The following is a 21,780-nucleotide window of genomic DNA, read 5'->3' as shown; positions in this document are numbered from 1 at the left end:
CCCCCATGCATGTGGTAGCTCCTGGAAGGAACGTGCCCCTCTAAAGAGAACTTGGCTTAGTTAGCGCTAAGTTCTCTTTGAAGATCTGGATAATGTATAAGGGCCAGCTTGATGGAATATTCATATCTATTCTGCCTTCAAACACATCCCTTCCTGATACTGCCATCTCCTTAGGACTAGCTGCAGTCCCACCTCACACACACACTCCACTCCTCCTTAGTGCAGGGGCTGCCAACATCAGACATTTCAAAATGCTAGCCTGCTGGCAGGGAGTAGCCGCAGGACTCTGTTTAGCTAGCTCACCTGCAACTGTCAGCATGCTGCCATGTGGCCAGTGTCTTCAGCAGCTGCTTGTTTATAGCCTAGACAGTATTAATCTCTCATTGATTTTCAGTAGGAATTTTCCTGAATGAGGGCCAGAGGATGTAGGAGCTACTCGGGATGTAGGTGTCCCATCTTTACAACTCAGGTGATGGCCTTTGATAAAGAAGAAGGTAAATTCTACCCTGCCTGACACCCGCAGGTCCAGGAAGTAGCAGCTGCAGTAATACCTAGCTCTAACCTAGCACTCTCCCGCCATAGATTTCAAGGCACTTTACAAAGGAGATTGGTAGCATTACCCCCATTTCAGAGATGGGGAAATTGCAGCACTGAGAGATTAAGTGACTTGCCCAAGGCCAGTGACAAATCCAAGCATGGAACTGAGGCTTCCTGCAGCCTGGCCAGAAGCTTTCTGCAGCTCCTCAGTCACATCCCCCAATGTGGTAAATGCATGTAACAATCACACCTCAGTCCTGCGCCTCCTCCACATCTTGGCTGGATGAAATCCACCACATCTGTGGGACTCTGGGAATGGAATGCTGGAACAATGCACACACTTCTTCCCCTGTATGAGAGGCATGGCCACCCTCACCTATGGAAACACATCTGCTCCCAGCCCGGTGAATAACGTGTTTTACAGCTACTTTTCACTCCATACGGGTGACATAAGGCTGGTCATCCCAGAGGAAATAACTCACTAGCTCTTTCCCAGCCTGCAGACAGATGCTCACTTTGCTGAGTTAGCTGCACCTGTTCATGGTCAATAAACAATAAGTTGGCCCTTCTTGCTTGTGGTTCTTCTTTGATAAGCTCTATATATACTTCCAGCTGTATGTGCCTCCCTAAGAGATCAGGGATCTCAAGAGGTCTCAAATTGCTCAGTGGTGGAATTTGAGCAGTTGGCGTGAACAGTTCATGCCCTGGAAGGCCATGAAGAGAGATCCAATCAGAGAAGCAGGGAGGCACCTCAGAACTGAGCAAACACAATGACTAGACCCCCTTCTTCCACTCAGAGGGGATGATCTCTTCACACTGGACAACATGAGGAAGTTCAGAACTGAATGAACATGGCACCTGGTTTCCCTGCTCACTGCAAGAGAGGGCGATCCTTAGGCTCCGCATCAGGGTTGGGAGATCCATTGTCAGAGGAAGGCAAAACTCAGTTCTCAGCATTTCATGCAAACTTCCACCCCTAACACCCTCTATGCGCGGATCTCAAAGCACTATACAAACACTAGGCATTCTCAACTCAGCTGGCCAATCAGGAGAAACTGTCACAAAGTGGTTATGTCATATGTAACCTATAAGATGGCACAGGTTAAGAAATAATTAGCCTAGATATAGAGGAGTATAGGAAATTAAAGTTGCTAGTGTGAAAAAATTAGAGATAAATTGGAGATACAGTGTTATGGCAAAGTAAGAGTTAGCAAGGCTCTGACCCGGGGTTATGTTACTGTTATGTTAAGGTTATAACTGGTTTGAGCAGGATTATTAAGATTTGTGAATGTTTTATTAACATGCTATCTATATTTATAGTATGGGAAGGGCACTGGTGCAGATGTTAATTGAAATACATGTAATGTAAAGAGCTATTAAAAAGGGGCAGAAATATAATTATAGTAAAGTGTAGTTTAATATTAATTAGTATTATAATAGGTCAGAAAAAGAGTAGGTTTGCTAAATTGAGGAGCACTCCAATTAATACCCAAAGGGATCCATTAGGTTCCAGGGTAATAAGGCTGTACTTCACTCTGTTGTCAGTGGACTGAGCACTCCTTGATACGCTATTTCATCATTGAGTGTCAGTGGTAATTGCATGCCCATCTGCTTACCCAATCACTCTACTAAACACATTTTGTGTAACTGACATAGAGGCTTGAACCTGGGGTTTTATGCATCCTTGTCTTTAACAACTCAATACTGATTGGGAACATTTCAACCTAAAGGTTACCATGGGCCAAAGAGCACACCCAATGTTGACCAATAGATGGTCTTGTGGTTAGGGCCAGAGGTGGATTAAGATGTACTGGGGCCCTGGTCACAAAGAGCAGTTGAGCCTCCCACACCTTGGGGGCTCAGAGGTGCTGGAACTGGGGGAGGGCAGGGGGGCCAAGCCTCCCCACTTTTTAACATGGGAGTATTGACCTCAGGCTGGTGAGAAGTGGCGGTGCCGGCAAGGGCTGCCCTTTGTGGCAGTGGAGCTGATATGATGATCAGCTTCCCCGCCACGAAGCGCAGACCCTGCTAGCAGCACATTCGCCGTGGTGCCCCACCCATGCTCCTCTTCTCCCCCCAAGGCCCCACACCCTGGCCAGGCTGGAAGCTGGAGCTCCCCACAGCGGCACGGGCTCCCTGGGTGGCTCTTACCACAGCCCTGCTCTGGCTTCGGGCCTGGCCAGGGGGCAGGGCCTCAGGGGGGAAACAGGGGGAGAGGAGGAGGAGGGGGCAGAGCCCTGGGGGAAAGAGGAGGAGCAGGGGGCGGGGCCACAATTCTGGCACCAGTGGCCCCCCCCCCACTAGTTCTGGGGCCTCCAAATTGGCCAGGGCCCCTGGGCACGGGCCCCATGGGCTCGTGCATTAATCCGCCACTGGTTAGAGCCCCGCATGGACTGCACTCTACCACACAAGCCTTGTGGGACCGTGGGACAGTCACTTCAGCCCAGCTCCTCAGAGGTATTTAGGCACTTACCTCTCATTTAAATCAACGGAAGTTCAGCTCCTAAGTAATTCTGAGGGTCTGGGCCTTAATCTCTCTGCATCTCAATTCTCCACTTGTAGACTGGAGAATAATACTCATTCCTTTCTCCCACACATTGTCTGCCCTGCCTCTTTAGATCAGAAACTTTTAGAGCAAGGCTTGTCTCTTACTATGTGCATGTACCATGCGTAGCACACTGGGTCCTGCTCAGACGTTACTTTAATGTCAATATAGGGTTGCTCAGCATCCAGTTTTTGACGGGAACACCCAGTCGAAAAGAGACCCTGCCAGCTCCGCTCAGCACCGCTTACCAGGCCATTAAAAGTCTGGTTGACAGCGCAGCAGGGCTGAGGCAGGCTCCCTGCATGCCCTGGCTCCATGTGGTTCCTTGAAGTGGCCAGCATATCCTCTGGCTCCTAAGCAGAGGCGCAGCCATGGGGGCACCGCACATTACCCTCCGCCCTGAGTGCTGGCTCCGCAGCTCCCATTGGCTGGGAACCATGGCCAATGAAAGCTGCGGGGGCGATGCCCATGGATGAGGGCAGCACGTAGAGCCATCTGGCCTCCCCTCCACCTAGGAGCTGGAGGGAAATGCCGGCCACTTCCAGGAGCTGCCTGAAGGAAGCAACACCCGGCACCTGCACCCTGAACCCCCTCCTGCACCCTAACCCCCTGCTCCAGGTTGGAACCCCCTCCAGCACCCTAACTGTCTCCCATATCTCACACCCCACACACCCCCACACCCAGCCCCCTGCCCCAGCCCTGAGCTCCCTCCCACACCCAAACTCCCTCCCAGAGACTGCACCCCCTCCCATACTTTGAACCCCTCAGCCCCAGCCCGACACCAGAGCCTACACCCCCAGCTAGAGCTCTCACCCCCCCACACCCTAACACTCTGCCCCAGCCTGGAGCTTCCCCCAGCACCCTGAATCCCTCATTTCTGGCCCCACCCCAGAGCCCACACCCCCAGCCCAGAGCCCGTACCCCCTCCCACACCTTATCCAGCTGCCCCAGCCCGGAGCCCCCTCCCACACTCTGAACCCCTAATTTCTGGCCCCACCCCAGAGCCCTCACTCTCTCCTGCACCCCAACCCCCTGTCCAGCCCGTGAAAATGAGCAAGACTGGGGGAGAGCGAGCAATGGAGGGAGGGGGGATGGAGCGAGCTGACGCAGGACTGCAGAGAAGGGATATGGCAGGGGTGGGGCCTCGGGAGGGTGCAGGGCAGGGGTGTTCGGTTTTCTGCAACCAGAAAGTTGACAACCCTATGTCAATAACTGTTCTTGAAAGGCCCAGATTCTCATGCCTTTCTGGACCATGCGTGAGACATAAATCTATCCTTGTACACGATTCAGCTAGGCCCATCCCTTCGTCAGGGATGGGCTGAACGGCGTGGGGGAATCTCAGGTTCAGAGAGGCAACAGCCCAGGACCCAGGAGACCCAGATCAGAATGAAGGGGGTGGGGGCTTAGCCCTGCAGATCACAAATCACCAGCCTCAATGCTTGTGTTTATGGGTAGGGCAGGTGGCTGAGGGAAGGGCCATGTCCACATGCCCAGGCCCACCAGAACATTCAAACAGAAGCTAGGATTGCATGAGATCAGGAGAAAACCAGAGAGCGTTTTTGTACAGGTTGTTGTGGGTGCCCGGGTGGACGTGACAGTGTGACAGGGACTTGTGGTGGTGACTGCAGCTCCTGTTGCATGGCTGCTTTCAAATAAAGGTAGCTGCCTGCTTGTGACAAGGGAAATGCCAGGAGGCAGGAGTGCTGCCTAGCCCCTGAAGAGCACAGCTGTATCAGCTCCGGGCCAGAGGTTAAATAGCTAATGAAAGAGCCCTGGTTACAGACTGCCGTCTGGGAATACCGGACACAATAGGCGACTCAGCAACGAACTAGGGGGGCGCGGGAGGGGGATTACACTCTGACAATGGAGGTTTACGGACCCCAGTGGGCGTCACCACATAGCAGCGGGGCTAGTGTTTACTTGGGGAGCCTGGGCAAATGTTCTTCCAGGGGGACACAGTACTACAGTCTGAAATAAAACATCTGCAGGAGGAACCTAAAACCGGAGCAGCAGCCAGCTTGTCCAGCACCTCATCACTAATGGAGCTCCTCTTCCTTCAGATTAAATGGAGCAAACCCAGTGGGTTCCACCTGGCCAATTGCGGGGCCCCAGAAAAATGGGCACCCCTGCGCCCCAACCCACTCTGCCTGCCCGGCGCTCCTACTGGGGAGCAGAGTCAGGGTGCAGGGGCTTGTCCCACTCTGCCTGGCCAGTGCTCCTGCCAGGGAACGGGGGAAGCGCCCACACCCCGACCCCGCTCCCCGGCAAGAGCGCCAGGCAGGCAGAGTGGGGCAAGTCCCTGTGTCCTGACCCCATTTCCCCAGCAGGAATGCAGGGGAGAGGGAGGGGGACTGCAGGCGGAAGGGGTGGGGAGGGGCCCCCAGTTGCTCTGGCCCAGGGTCCCACAAAACTATAATCCGCCTCTGGGAGAGTGGGGGGATTTTTGTTACAAATACTCTGGTCAGCACTAAGCAAGGCCTCACCAGCTCCTCCTGTGACACGGAGTAGCACAGAGACAGGCGGACCCATTGAAAAAAATCAGTTTGATGTAGAAACTCTTCTCTGTCTTAGACATGGTGTGGCCCAAAGGATCTCCCAGAAGTCAATGAGATCACAGGAAGAGGGACTTTTCTCTGGGCATCACTGCCTCATGCCTAGTGTGTACAGATCATTTCAGAGCCACTATAGCTCCAGGACCTGTCAGCATTTGCATTAAAAAAGGGCTGTACCTCAGCCATGTTCATTTGCTTTGAGGAGCGACTTGGCCCAGAAGGCAGCATTAGTCCTGTCACATCCCTCTCCCACCTCAGGTTTAATAGAGACATGCTTAGGAACTTGGGGAGGGATGGAGGGGCATAACCCTGAGCCATGGGGCTCGTTCGTGGGGCAGCATTATCAAGTTGATTGAAGTTGAACACAGGACACTCATTCATAAGCTTCTGGCATTTAACCCCACTCTGCCACTGCCTTTGTACTGTGACCTTCAGCAAGTCACTTCGGGTATGGCTATGCTGCAATGAGATACCCACAGCTGGCCCATGCCAGCTGACCCGGGCTCACGAGGCTCAGGCTCCAGGGCTGTTTAATTGCAATGTAGATGTTCAGGCTTGGGCTGAAGCCTGAGCTCTGGGACCCTCCCACCTCACAGGGTCCTAGAACCCAGGCTCCAACCTGAGCCCAAATGTCTACACACTACAATTAAAAGCCCCTTAGGCCAAGTCCCATGAGCATGAGTCAGTCATCACGGGCCAGCTGCAGGTGTCTAATTGCAGTGTAGACATACCTTTAAGCTCTCTTAGTTTCAGCTTCCCCATCAGTAAAATGAGGCTAATGTACACCTCTGTTATATGAGGTCTCATTTGTAAAAAGTAATGTTTGAGGATGTAAGTATATGCATGTTAAGTGTGATCTTTTCATAGCTTTTAAATTATTTAGTATTTTACATTGGCTGTAGTATGCAATTGTGAAATGAAAATACTGTGATTAACTACCCACTATGTATATGTGCTTCTGCCATCTAGTGGATGGAATCAGAACTTCTCAATGATATATCATAGGCCCTATACTGCTTAGAGAAACTCACCTTCAGCACAAGTGGTAGAGGGCTTGTGGTTTTGGAGCAGGAGGTCTGAATTCTCTCCTTGCCATCACAGTGAAGGAAGGAGCAGCTGCTGTGATAACCTTAAAGTGGTAGGTTGTCACAACCTGTTGCAAAATATACCTGCTTGAAGACAAACAACAGTATTGATATAGACAATGTTTTCATCAGGCACATGAGCTAAACCAGTAGTACTCACTAAGGTTTGGCCAACAAGCCAATTATCCCAAGGGGCACTGCCAAGGGCTGTATCAGTGGTATCCTTGTCTGAGGCTGCTAAATAATTCCTCTCTTAAACAAGTCTGAACCCAAATCCCATCCCCTAAAACTTGGGAAATGCTTTGCTCTGAATCCAAGCTTTGCAGCTCTGGCTGTTCTTAGCTGGGTGCAGGTTACCTAAACTGTCAAGCCCTATTAATAGAAGGAGGGGAAGGGTGGTCTAGTCTAGTGGATAGGATCCTGGGACTAGGAGACTTAAGTTCAGCTTCTGGCTCAGCTGTACACTTCCTTTGTGACCTTAAGCAAATAATTTAATCCACCCTAATCCCCATTTCCCCATTGATCAAACAGTGGTTAGATAACACATCCCACTCTCACAGGGCTGTTGTGAGGATAAAATTCTTTAATGATTGTGAGGTGCTCAGATTCTATGGGGATGTGGGCCATATATAAACCCAGACAAATGAACGTGAAATGGGTTTTACACACTGAAGGAAACCTTGATCAGATCCATCCACTGAACAGATCTTACCCAACAAACATGCCAACTTCTGGGCTGACAGTCACTGTGACTGGTGCGGTGTCTCTGGCATACCTCGGTATTTAATTTAATTTAATTTAACACTAATTTAACAACAGTATCCTTCTGTGTGCATCTCTCCTCTGGCTCCTTTCTACTCACAAGCTTTCCCCCAGGACTTGTTCCACCTTAAACTTCTTCTGCTTCTGGTTTATTATCAGACAAGAGCATAATAATGGACCATGCCACCGCTTTCAGATTGGACTCATTTTCTATGGATTCCAACAGATTGACTTCTTTCAGTATCATTTCATGGCCTGAGGGCTCTGAATCCAGATTTCAGCCTCCTTTTCCCTACCCCAACCCCCCTTCCCTTTCTTTCTTTCTTCCATCCAAATTTACAATCCCTCATTTCCATTTTGCTCCACCCTCTCCCTAGAGACTTTGTTCTCTTGCCTGTATCATTGCATTGAAATTGTTCCATGTTTATTTCAAACATTTTGGCGGGCTATCACTCCAATGGAAATTTAATTAATTGCAGGGCTTGTGGACCTGGGACAATAGCGTCTGAAAAAAATAAAATCATTAGGAACTGCTTTTGCAAAAAAAAAAAAAAAAAGAAAGAAAGACAGAAAGGAGTTTTATGCTATGCTGATGAACAGGCTAATAACAGCAACAACTGGGTAATGGGGAATGCATTCCCTGTATGTTTTCAGAGCTCTTAACAAACCTGTAATGCAATTCTATTGCATTGCTACAGACAAAAAAAGGGTTGGCTCAGATACACAGTGGGCCAAATTCTGAAGTTCTAAGTCAGGCGAAAATCCTGTTACAAAGTTAGATGATCAAATTATAAGAACCTTTCTTAAGATTGTACACAGCTCCATTGGCTTCATGCTCTGAATAAGGATGAAGTAAAAACTGAGCAGGGACATCAAATTTGGCCCTTTATGCATAATTTGATATTACTTAACTTATATTGTAAATACCATTTATAATTCAAACAACCTGCATCCTGATTAGATCTACCCAAACTGGCATTTCCTGTTTAGCTCACCTCAAAACCACAGATTTGACAATCACATTTTCCAAGATAAATATTAGTCCTAGGGAGGTCAGATCCTATGTGCAAAAGGCTCATTGAGTCCGTGTATTATTCATGTTGTGTATATGTGTAATAGAAAGGGGTTTGTTTACAAGTTGTGTTCATGTATATTTTACCATTTAATCAATCAGCAGTATATATATATTTCCACAAACCGTTCTCAAAAATTAAACATCCTCCTTCCCTCAAATCACTGTGCACACCAGCAGCTGTCTGTGTGCTGAACTCCTCGCATCTGGACAACAATCACTTCAAATCAGCTTTTTCATTCTTTTTTTTCTATTTCATTATATTTTCCTCAAATTCTAGTTGTTGATGGGAAAGGGAGCCCACGCCTCATTCTTCTCTCGGCTCCGATTGGCTGAAAGTTTCCGAGCCCTGCTCCGATTGGAGAATCACAAATCATCTCCCTCCCCCCCGTCCCCCGCGCATTCACCCCTTAGTCCATCGTAGTTGAATTTGACCAGCAATCTGTGGACACCTTAGTCAATTTCACTATAAGCCTCTTGGTCACTTTCATCTCCACTGCTTTCCCCCGACTCTGAATCACAGCATCACTCCGGACTAGCAGGAGGAAGGAGGGAAATCCTGCTTTGCATCCTGACAACTTTTGCGGCGGAGGCCTGGGGAGATGGATGGCGGAGACATGCAGGCGTTAATTCCCCACGCACATTCCAGCATGGTGTCTGTTGGGGAAGGAGGCTCTACACTAGGCTCTGGCATTTGATTCCTCCTCCTTCTGCTTTCTTGGGAGACGAGATCTCAGAGAAGATGCCTTTGGTGCTGTGGGCTCTTTGCCTTGGTGTCCTGGATACGGTCCTTTGCAGTTACTCGGAAGACCAGTGCAGCTGGAGGGGGAGGTACGGACTTCGGTCCTCAATTAAAAATAAGTAACCATTGGCAAGGATCGCCAGAGATCGCACAGTGCTAAATGGGCCCTATGGTGGGAAACTATCTGCTTTGTCCAGAAACTCAGATAACTTTCTGTTAATAATGCAGCCTCAGATCTTCCAGCCCCATTGTCTTCAGTGGGAGTTTGGATGGGTATTAATGAATAAAAGGCTGGTGCAGCAGAGTTTAGGGTGTCACTCTAAGAAAGGAGCTGGTGGATGGGGTAGTGCATGTTCTGGCTGAGCTGCTATAAGTATCAAGAGAGGGGGCCTGATTTTGTTCTCACTTATCCTGGTGTCAATCGGGAGTAAACCCACTGAAGTCAATGGTGTAAAGGAGAGGAGCTTTTAACCAGAAGTTTGCATTTTTCTTACTAACCTGTGCCCAGGGAAATATTGAATTTCCAACTTTATGTTTGAGAAAAGGAAAATTCCAATTCTTGTGGCTGCCATTTTTAGTCAATTGCGTTTAACTTTCACAGAGCCTCTGGGGAAAATAGATTGCTTTCCCCTAAGGAGGTGATGGTTTGGGTTCTGTCCCCCATCCCCTGATTGCTATCAGAGGGGGAAAGTATCTCCCTCAAAGCTAGCTAGATGAAAGCTTACAAGGTTTTAACTTAAATCCAGTCTGAGAGAACAACATCCATCCTCCCAAACCGTGTCTCTGTGAGGGGCAGCATCTTGTGTCCTCCGGCAGAAGTTATGGTCTCTGCACCACATAAACCCTCCTGCTGGCTACCCCAGCTTCTCTGTGCTGCGTAGTGGTGGATTTTACTTGGTGTGCTGATCGTTTTATTGCATCCTTGGGCTGCAGGCTTCTCATTGTTTCTTTGCAAGGTGGAGGTGGGGAGAAAGGAGTAAAGAACTGAAAGTGCTGGAGTTTGTTTACTTTTTCTCATTTTTATGGCATGTCCCCTTGGAAGATCAAAGCTGCCCCCTAGAATTAAACAGTGATCTTACTCCCTGCAGTGTTACAGGGACAAGTGAGAGTTACAGACCTCTGCCACTTGCAGTTTCTTGATTCCCTGTCCTCTCCAACCTGTTTTGCACTTCATAATAATATCAATAGTGAACAATAAAATCAGATGCAGCAGTAGCTGATCCTTTCCAAATACACCATGCTGCCTGCTTTCATAGGAAAATAACTCAAGTGAAAGCCTCAAAATAAAAAGCCTCTGATCAGCCTGCTTTAATACATGAGCCAAATTGCTCTTTGACATGATTTTGTTGGGAGGTTGCAGAACTCCCATGCCAAGGAGCCATTTAAAACCACAAACATTGTTCAGAGCTGAGAGCAAAGCAAGGTTTGTCAAGCAGTTACTATAAGAGCCCTGGGGCTTGGAACACCTTTTCATTGTGTGGGTACAGTGCCTATAGGATGACCAGACAGCAAATGTGAAAAATCGGGACAGGGGGTGGAGGGTAATAGGAGCCTATATAAGAAAACGACCCAAAAATCGGGACTGTCCCTATAAATTCGGGATGTCTGTCACCCTAAGTGCCTAGGACAGTGGGGCCTGACTGAGGCCTCCAAGCCATGCTGAAGTACCAACATGGAAGGAGGCTGGATTGCCATCTGTCTTGGATGGTTTAGACACAACAAATCCTGTATCTTGGTAGGGGGTTAGACTATCTGACCCTTGCGGTCCCTTTGAAACCTATGGTTCTATAATCTATATGATGAGAGACAACCTAACTGCTGTGAAAATGCCTTTGCAGATAGGAGAGCTAGACGTACAGATGGCAGCACCATGGGCACTTTAAAAAACATCCTCAAGATAGTTCAGTGGCAGCATCTGTTTCTCAGTGTTTTTGCCTATGTGCAATTCTACAGATGAGTTAACTACAAAGGAGCAAAAACAGGTCAAGTGACTGTCACTGGTTCAGTTTGGATTAAAGACCTATGTCCTTCCACCTCCTGCTGAGATTTTTGCTTGCTTACCAGTGCGATAGTGCAAAGAATGGAGAAGTATTCATATTGTTACACTCTTACTGTTCCAAAAGCTTTGGAACTACTTTGGAAAAGTTTGGCTGTTGTTTTTACAGCAGAGATTTAACAGAATCAGTAGCCCTCAAAAGGTTTCCAAATAAATGACTTGGTCCCTCTTTTGGATCATATGTGAATATCTAGTGAATGACTGAACTAGTTTTTTCTGCCAGGCTGTAACTGTGTGGATTTCACTGTTTGTTATGGGGCCTGGCTGCAGATTCACAATTTTGGGGGACCAACCTGGGCAGATATTTCTCTCCCTCCTTTCCCTGGTCAAAGACTCAACTTGTATTACAATAGAACACTGGGGAAGACTTGCTGGCTGGTAGACTGCAAGCCCTACTAGCTTAATGTATGCACTTTCTCAAACTACTCAGAGTTGGGCTGGGTCAGTCCTTGGAGGGAGACCCCACTTAAAAAAACCTAAAAGATTATTCTTCTTTCTTAAGCCTCTTAGCACCTTTGAGATAAGACAGCAAACCAAGATCCCAGCCATTTGTTCTCATTAATGATTCCCTGGCATTCTTTGTCAGCATTAAGTGTGTACGGACCAAATTCCAAAGACGGTAATTAGTGTTTGCCTTCCAAAATCTTACCTATAGTTTAAATCAGATACAGCTACAGTTTTCTGCACTTCAACTAACAGCACACAGTAACACTACAGCTTAGCAACTGCTGTGTTTCATATCAAAGGTATTTCAATACAGGTGTGAAGTGCTCCTTATATATCCCTGCCTGCTTTGAGTTCTTTGGGTGGAAAGAACTATAGAACAACACAGTAGTTTTATTATATTTTTTTTGTTTAAAAAACAAAGAAACAGGAGGTAGAATGGATAGGGCACTAAACTGTGACTGGTTCTATTCCTGTCTCTGCTACTTTGCAAGTCATATCCCTGCTCTGTGCCTTGGTTTCCCCTCAAATCCTTTGCCTGTCTTCTCTACTGCAAGCACTTTGGGGCAGAGACTGTATCTTGCTATGTGTTTGCTATAACGGTCCCAGCTGGGTGCCCTATACATTAGTGCATGCTGCCTCTCAGAGCCTCCATTCTGTTTGCACATATGGGATTCTAATGTATCTTCATTTGCATTACAGATAAAATATGGTGTTGTGGGTCAGGAACGTGATTAGGAGCTGAGCTGCCTAGGTTGTGCTACAGGCTCATGGTGTGACCTTGCACAAGTCTCTCTGTGGCTCACTTTACCCATCTGATCCACCTCATTGTGGGGGAAAGGGGACCGATGATTAATTGCTTGATTGCTTATCCTTAGCTAAAAAGGGCTATCAAACATCAAAGGAGAGATACAATCCTGGAGCCTTAAAATTCTGCCTTCCCTGCAGGGGAATGTCACTGAAGGACACCGAGATCCTGTACCAAACGGTTGTTCCAGGCAGGGGCGGCTCTATGTATTTTGCCGCCCCAAGCACGGCAGTCAGGCAGCCTTCAGCGGCATGCCTGTGGGAGGTCCACCGGTCCCGCGCCTTCAGCGTACCCACCGCCAAATTGCCGCCGAAACTGCCCTCACGGCGACCGGCAGGCCGCCCCCCCGCGGCTTGCCGCTCCAGGCACGCGCTTGATGCGCTGGTGCCTGGAGCCGCCCCTGGTTCCAGGCCTGCAGGGAGGGGCTAGGTTAAGGCTCCAGGAGAGGCTATAAATTCTAAACATTAGCATGGAGAAAAGTGGAGGCCATAGGCCATCCTCCAGCAAGGGGGACTCCCCCCTGCACTCTCTGTTGTTTATTCTGTGCACACTCCGCGTGCCTAGAGATGTATACAAGGCAGCAGCATAGTAGAGCAGCAGGATTACTTTGCCCAGAGCAAGCATCTTCAGGCCTGCTGCTCAACTAAGTTTACTCTGAATGGCCTCAAATCTCTTCTTGCACAACAGGTGAGAGCAGAAGGAAAGCAGAATAAATCCCATCTCGGATTCAGGAGAAAGCTGGGCTTTAATTTGTAAAAGACAACAGGAGGGCGCAGGGGCAAGCTACTCCCAGAGCCCCCACAACCTGCCCCCCCCGAGAGCTCCCTCTGATGGACACCTCTTAGGACAGCTGTATGGGGCTCCAGCCTTCTCTGTCGCTTCTCAGCCAAACCCCTCGGGTTCACCTTTGAGTAAGGAGAATACTATACATTGCCATTTATTCTGGAAGGAAAGGCTTGCTGACCAGGGCCCCATGCAGACTCCCTGTACCGAGCTCCTGTCCTTTCAGTTAGGAAAGCAAAAGCCAGGAGACAACAAAAACTCCCGAGTGGTGTGTGAGGCCTGGGATATGCAGAGGATCAGACTAGATCTGGTGGCCACTTCCGGCCCCAAACTCAATGATTATGACAAAACCTTAGGCCAACAATGTCACAGAGACCAGTGATTTGTAGGTACTCTCTAGAGGCACCTTGAACGAGGAGGTGCTGAGCATCCACAAGTGAAATCTCTACAAGCTGCTGGGGCCCAGTAGCTCAGACAATAAGGTGCAAGATATTAGCCCCCCGCTCCCCCCCAAAAAAACCTGAGGGCCTCCCCTCACAATCAGAGGCCAGGCTTGAAAATTCTGGCTATGGGAGGGAGGAGTTTGGTAGTGGCCAGGCAGCCAAAAAGAGGAGAGGTCTTAGGAAAAGAGGAGCTGCATGTCCATCTCTTGGGAGGATCAGGCATAATTTGGATAAAGAAGAGCATGAGACGTCCAGGCCTGGAGCCTGGTATGCCATGTATTCAAGCTTAGCGGTGTCTTTGGTTGGGAGATGCTGATATAATAGGCATTCCAAACCCATTGGAATAGGAGCAGCTTCATTTCCTGGAGCCTTTGCGCCTCATAATGCTGCATCTTGGCAGGGGGTTAGACTAGCTGATTCTTGCAGTCCCTTCTAACCTAGGATTCTATGATTGTCATGCTGCTTCTGCAGCGAGGTAGAGAAAGGGGCCCCCAGCTCTGCGTTTGCATCTGAACTTCACCAAAGCATCAGGGTGTCCGGAGCCAAGGTCTGGGTTCAGCACCCAGAGAAAAATGGGGAACAGCTAAGAAGTTTGGAAGGGGGGGTGGATTTGGGGATCCAAGGTCTGACTCAGGTCCATCTCCACCTGGAACAGGTGATTTCCAAGCTGGTTGCATAGTAATTGAGCAGGCTGCTCCACGAGGAAGGAGCAAGTAGGCATGAAGCCAGCCCAGAACTGGAGGAGGAAGACAAGAGGAGAGTGTTCAGCCTGACTCTTTGTTACAAGCCATGCTCCCACATTCTCGCTCCGTCATGGAGTGCCCCAGTCACTAAGACCCAGATCCTGCAAGGGAGTTAAACGCTTAACTCCCACTCAAATCAATGGGATGTAAGCACCTAACTTAAATACCTTGGAGGATCAGGGCCTAGTCCTACTCCCAAGGCTCTTGGGCAAGTGGGGTCAGTGCTGGTAGCTGTGGCCATTGGATGCTAGTTTAATCTGCTGCATGGTGGGGTCATTGGGAGCTGAAGTGCCCCGGGAGCATGCTGGGATAGAGAGCCTTGTGCCAAAGGGCTAATACAGTGGTTCTCAACCCATGCGGCTGGGGTCCGGGGTCCAGGTTGGGGTCCGGGCTGCCGCTGCCCTGCCACCTGGCCCCTGCGGCCCAGCTAACACATTGTGGGCCACATATGTGGGCTAGCACTATGGTAACATTAGTTTGTTCTCTCCTTGCAGTGGCCTGTCCCAGGAATCAGGCAGCGTGGAGCAGATCTCTCTACACTGTGCTGAGGGCTCACTGGAGTGGCTGTATCCAGCTGGGGCTTTACGCCTCAGCCTCTCCCCCCGCCTCCCCACGAGCACTGCAGCCAAATGGAAGAGCCCCAGACAGGTCACCACCTGTATCAAGCCCTCCAGCACTTTCCGAGGAGCTCAGATCTATCTGGAGAGGAATGGGATCCTGGAGCTGCTGCTGTCTGAGGCAGATGCATCCCTCCGCCCCAGGGTGCATTGCTTCAGCTGGCTGCCCCAGGAGAAAGTAGCACTGTTCCTTCAGTCTACCCTGCACCAGGACATCAGCCGTCGGATCGCTTCCTTCCGCTATGAGCTGCGGGGAGACTGGAACTCACGCCTCTCACTGCCCTCCAGCAACTTCAGCATGGAAGGTAAATAGCTAGTGGCATGGCTCCACAGGGTGCAAATGTAACACTGACAGACCCTGGTCATCTGCGGGCGGGATCGAACCTAGGACCTCTGGAGCTAAATGCATGAGCCTCTACTGCATGCGCTAAAAGCCATATAACTGTTAGCTAAGTCTGTAAAGAAGACTCATTAATCTCTCTCTCTAAGTGGCCTCTAGAGGGAACAGAACACTCCACCCAGGAGGTGTGTGGGTTACACCACGACTATTAACCAATTTCGCTGCTAATCCGTATTGCCCTCCTGTCCTGTTCTGTGACTTTGCCAGGCTCCTCCCTCACTGGGCAAGGATAATGAGATCCACCACAGCAGTGCCCTCCTGACACAAGCTGCTGCTCCAGCAGGATAAGATTCCTTACTGCATTGTTCTACCAGGGCCAGCTGAAAATCTAGGCTTGTGCACATCCTTTTAGAGAGGGAGGCTTGCTGGAGCAGGGCACAAGGACCCAGGACTCCTGGGTTCTATTCCTGATTCTGACACTGACTCACTGTGTAACCTTGGGCAAATTGCTTCACCTCTTTGTACTTCAGCTTCCCTCTCTGTAAAATCAGGGTACCACTGCTGACGTACCTTACAGGATAATTAGTTAATAACAGGCCAGTCCTCAAGGCCTTACTTAGTTTGTGCTCAGGCAAAATTCTCCTTGATTATTGAAGACAATGGGAAGTTTTGCATGAGTCAGGTGCCGGGATTGGGCCCATTATTGACAGCGATAGCAGGGCCCTGAGCCACATGGCTGTTACACAGTAGGCGCTCTTTGGTCAGTGGGAATCTTCTTGGGTTTCTTGCAGCTCCAGGCTGCAAAGAGGCACAAGCTGCAGGAGGTTCCAGCCACTGGATGCTAAAGGACCCGCATCATGTGGGCCTCCTGTCGGGGACAGGGAGAGGACAGTAACCCAAGCTGGCCTCTCTGCCTGAGCATGTTCAGAGAGCGAAGCCAGGAGCCAGAGGAGGATCGCAAAGCAGCTCCTATAGGCATGTTTAATCGGCACTATCTCCCCTCATGGCTGAGCTAACAAAAGTCCACTGTGGGGCCCGCGAGAGACATCCTTGCCATTCAGCCACCCCAGAGATAAGGGGCTCTCCTGGTCACCATGGCAACCCAGGCATTCCCCCCACCGGAACCGCAAGGGCTGCACTCTCGCAGCACCCTGGGAACCCTAAACATGGGATTAGTGTGACTGTTTTTTCAGGAGAGGGGATTTGGAAAGAAGTAGCCTGGCCCTGCAGCAATGGTTCTCTTCCACCTCTTCACCTTCCCAGCCATAGGAACAGCCTCCGATGGCAGCAGAGCTGGCCCCTGGTCAGGGAAAGAGCACAAAGATCTGGAAGCTGTGGGCTGGGTGCATTAGCAGTATGTTGCCACAGAGCTAGCAACAGGCCAAGCATAACCTTCCCTGCCTGGGGAGCTAGTCTGTCCTAGTCAGGTTCATCACCCTATGTAAAGGTACCATAACACTAACACCTGCCACAAGGGCTTGTCTGGGAACCTCGAGCCTAGATACAACCTGAGCCTGTCTGTATAAGAGGACAGAAACCGACTGTTGAATCCCAGGCACCTTGAACACTGGGAAAGTTCTCCTCCCGCTCTGGGTTCTCAGCCCTAAAGCTCAGCAGTGTTTGAACCAGGGAGGGACATGCATGTCGTAGGGTCATCCAGACCAAGGGAAACTTGGGCTCAAGCCAAATCCCTGGCTCCATCTCTAGCCTCACAGAAGGGGAGCATGTCATTGCCTTCCTCCACCGCCAGCTGTAAGTCACTGTGTATTTCCGATTATTAAAGAATACTGGGGTTGGGGTAGAGGAAACATTTCCCCTTGGTGAGAAATAGCATTCATGGTCCTGTTCAGAATGTCCCAAGAATGGCTGGAGCTGCCCCTCTCCCATCATGGCTGTCACCAGTTCAGTTTCAAAGGGACTGGTTTGAGGTTAACAGATGATTAATGCTGCTATGGAGCACATTTGGCTCTTACCTCCCAGTTTGTACAGGTAGTTTCTTCAGTAGAAGAGCCTCCTCCTCAAAGGGCACATGGTGGTCCCGTGAGTGTGCTCTGAGTCAGGGACTCTGTATTCTGTTCCCAGGGCAAGTCATTGAACTGCTCGGTTTCCCGCTCTCTGCACTGGGGATGCCAACAATGAACTACCATGCAGGGGAGGGGCAAGGCTACATGAATTGCTGTTTGTAAAGCACTGACACATTGGGGGAAGGATAAACTGTACTGGGAGGAAGGCTTAACACAGCACGCTGAGAGTCGGTTCAATTCCTGGCTCTGCCACAGACTCCTTGGCTGACCTTGGGCAAGTCATTTAAGCAGGGCCGCCCAGAGGATTCAGGGGGCCTGGGGTCTTTGGCGGCGGGGTCCTGGGGTGGAAGGACCCCCCGCTGCCAAATTGCAGCTGAAGACCTGGAGCGGAAGAAGCTCCGGGGGCCCGGGCCCTGCAAGAGTTTTCCGGGGCCCCTGGAGCGAGTGAAGGACCCCACTCCAGGGGCCCCAAAAAACTCTCGTGGGGGCCCCTGCGGGGCCTGGGGCAAATTGCCCCACTTGCCCCCCCCCCGCCCCCGGGCAGCCCTGCATTTAAGCACTTTGTTCCCCAGCTGTAAAGCAAGGGTGGTCATGCTTGCTTTCTCCCTCTCCTTATCGATCCTGTCTGTTCAGCCTGTAACTTCTTTAGGCCAGGGCTGTCTCTTGCTATGCGTACATACAGCACCTAGCAGAATGAGGGGTCTGTGAACATAAGAACGGCCATACTGGGTCAGACCAAAGGTCCATCTAGCCCAGTATCCTGTCTTCCGACAGTGCCAGGTGCCCCAAAGGGAATGGACAGAACAGTTAATCACCAAGTGATCCATCCCCCGTCGTCCATTCCCAGCTTCTGGCAAACAGAGGCTAGGGACACCATCCCTGGCCCATACTGGCTAATAGGCATTGATGGACCTATCCTCCAGGAATTTATCTAGTTCTTTTTTGAACCCTGTTATAGTCTTAGCCTTCACAATATCCTCTGGCAAGGAGTTCCATGGGTTTACTGTGCATTGTGTGAAAAAATACTTCTTTTTGTTTTAAATCTGAGGCCTATTAATTTCATTTGGTGACCCCCTAGTTCTTGTGTTATGAGAAGAAGTAAATAACCCTTACTTTCTCCACACCAGCCATGATTGTATAGACCTCTATCCTACCCCCCCTTAGTCGTCTCTTTTCCAAGCTGAAAAGTCCCAGTCTTATTAATCTCTCCTCATATGGCAGCAGTTCCATATCCCTAATCATTTTTGTTGCTCTTTTCTGAACTTTTTCCTATTACAATATATCTTTTTTGAGCTAGGGCGACCATATCTGCATGCAGTATTCAAGATATGGGCGTACCATGGATTTATATAGAGGCAATATAATATTTTCTGTCTTATTATCTATTCCATTCTTAATAATTCCCAACATTCTGTTCACTTTTTTGACTGCTGCTGCACATTGAGTGGATGTTTTCAGAGAAGTATCCACAACTCTCTTTCTTGAGTGGTAAAAGCTAATTTAGACCCCATCATTTTATATGTATGGTTGGGATTATGTTTTCCGATGTGCATTACTTTGCTTTTATTAACATTGAATTTCATCTGCCATTTTGTTGCCCAGTCACCCAGTTTTGTGAGATCTTTTTGTAGCTCTTCGCAGTGTGTTTGGGACTTAACTATCTTGAGTAGTTTTGTATCATCTGCAAATTTTGCCACCTCACTGTTTACCCCTTTTTCCAGATCATTTATGAATATGTTGAATAGGACTGGTCCCAGCACAGACCCCTGGGGGACACCACTATTTACCTCTCTCCATTCTGAAAACTGACCATTTATTCCTACCCTTTGTTTCCTATCTTTTAACCAGTTACCAATCCATGAGAGCACCTTCCCTCTCATCCCATGACAACTTACTTTGCTTAAGAGCCTTTGGTGAGAGCCCTTGCCAAAGGCTTTCTGAAAATCTAAGTACACTATATCCACTGGATCCCCCTAATCCACATGCTTGTTAACCCCCTCAAAGAATTCTAGTAGATTGGTGAGGCATGATTTCCCTTTACAAAAAAACATGTTGACTCTTCCCCAACCAGTTATGTTCATCCATGTGTCTGACCATTTTATTCTTTACTATAGTTTCAACCAGTTTGCCTGGTACTGAAGTGAGGTTTACCAGCCTGTAATTGCCAGGATCACCTCTGGAGCCCTTTTTAAAAATTGGCACCATATTAGCTATCCTCCAGTCATTTGGTACAGAAGCTGGTTTAAATGATAGTAGTTCTGCAATTTCACATTTGAGTTCCTTCAGAACTCTTGGGTGAATATCATCTGGGCCTGGTGACTTATTACTGTTTAGTTTAGCAATTTGTTCCAAAACCTCCTCTAATGACACCTCAATCTGGGACAGATGCTCAGATTTGTCACCTAAAAAGAATGGCTCAGGTTTAGGAATCTCCCTCACATCCTCAGCCATGCAAAGAATTCATTTCGTTTCTCCGTAATGGCCTTATCGTCCTTGAGTGCTTCTTTAGCATCTCGATCGTCCAATGCCCCACTGGTTGTTTAGCAGGCTTCACTGTGACCCAAGGACCACTTGATGCTAACTGACAGAGGTTGCAGAGGGGACGCATAATAATACTACTAGAAATTGGAGATCAGGCAGGACCAAAACTCATGTGTGTGTGGACCGCCCAGCCTGCAACTCAGGTGTACACAGCTTGGAACATCACCAGACAGCCCTTACAGGAAAGATACTACAGTACTGTAGGATGATGGAGCAGAACACATCAGCCTATGAGTGTGTTTTTGGGAGGGCACCATGCCACAGAAATGAAGCAAGTGTACGAAGTTTTCCATGGGGAACATGATACACAAAAGCTGTGTGGTCTAGTGACTTGAATTTAGGGCTAATAGTCAAGAATTTGTGAGCTCAGTTCTTGCACTCTGCTGCCAATTCACTGTGTTGCTTTGGGCAAGTCACTTTACTTCTGTTTGCTGCCAAATGGAATAATGCTTCCCTGGGTCCTTGGGAAGGGAGATGCGAAGATAAATTAATGCTTGAGAAATATGAATGCTAAATATGATTCCTCTTTTGGCCAAGTAGTGTGTGGCCCAAGCAGGGTTAGCCCATGAGATCCAGGGCCGCCCAGAGGGTGGGGGGGGCAAGTAGGGCAATTTGCCCCAGGCCCCGCAGGGGCCCCGCGAGCCCTGGCCGAGAATCCCTTCCCTGGCTACTCACCCGGCAGTGGTCCGGGTCTTTGGCTGCACTTCGGCGGCGGGCCCTTCAGTGCTGCCAAAGACGCGGCGCGAGTGAAGGACCCGCCACCGCCGCTGACTCAGAGCGCCACCCGGTGAGTACAAGCACCGCAGCGGGTGGTGCCTTTTTTTATGTCCACTCCCCCGCTTTGCCCCAGGCCCCCTGAATCCTCTGGGAGGCCCTGATGAGATCTGGCAAAGCTCAGAGAGGGTTATGAACAGCAGTTAGTCCAGTTGCACCTGCCCATCCTCATGGCCTCAGCCCAGGGGGCAGCCTGGCTCAAACAGATGTGCACCCCAACTTAAGGATTTCTTTCAGTCTCTGCTCCAGAGTGTGAACTCCAGGGGTGGAGGGGTGGGCAGTGGTGTCTTGACTTGTTTTTCTGGTTCCGGGGGCTAGTGCACCAATTCTGAAATGTGTTTTCTCTGGTCTCTTAACTCCTTATGCCGGGGTGGGCAAACTTTTTGGCCCGAGGGCCACATCTGCGTGGGGAAATTGCTTGTAGGGCCATGAGTGTATGGCTGGGGCAGGGGCTTGGGGTGCGGGAGGGAGTGCGGGGTGTGGGAAGGGGTGCGGTGTGCAGGAAGGGGCTCAGGGCAAGAAGTTGGGACAGAAGAGGGGTACGAGGTGTACGAGGGGGCTCAGGGAAGGGGGTTGGGGTGAAGGAGGGGGTGCACAGTGCGGGGTGGGCTCAGGGTAGTGGTGCAGGGAGGGGTGCAGAGTGCAGGAGGGGGCTCAGGGCAGGGGTTTGGAATGCAGGAGAGGTGCAGGGTGAGGCAGGGTGCTCAGAGCACGGGGTTGGGGTGCAGGCGGGGGGGCTCAGGGCAGGGAGTTGGGGTGCAGGAGGGGTTCGGGGTGCTGGCTCCGGCCCAGCGCCGCTTACCTGGAGCGGCTCCAGGGTGGCAGTGGCATGCAGTGGCCCTGGCCCTGACCCCGCACTGCTCCGGCCCCTGGGGCGGGTTGGGGGCAGAGGACTCCACATGCTGCCCTTGC

The 21,780-nt window shown here is 49.8% G+C and overlaps 1 protein-coding gene across 1 annotated transcript in view; it reads left to right on the top strand.

Moving 5' to 3' along the window:
* The first annotated feature begins 472 nt into the window (after positions 1–472).
* The window catches only part of METRN (meteorin, glial cell differentiation regulator), a 25,686-nt gene continuing 4,378 nt past the window's right edge, over positions 473–21,780 (top strand). The window contains exons 1-3 of the mRNA XM_024208838.2: positions 473–494; positions 9,027–9,384; positions 15,067–15,494. Of these exons, the coding sequence (XP_024064606.1) occupies positions 473–494; positions 9,027–9,384; positions 15,067–15,494 (808 nt within the window). The remainder of the gene's footprint in view (positions 495–9,026; positions 9,385–15,066; positions 15,495–21,780) is intronic.

The sequence above is a fragment of the Terrapene carolina genome, unplaced genomic scaffold (assembly GCF_002925995.2).
Source record: "Terrapene carolina triunguis isolate 2854851 unplaced genomic scaffold, T_m_triunguis-2.0 Scaffold67, whole genome shotgun sequence".
NCBI classification, from domain to species: Eukaryota; Metazoa; Chordata; order Testudines; family Emydidae; genus Terrapene; species Terrapene triunguis.
This window is presented reverse-complemented; position numbering and strand designations above follow the sequence as displayed.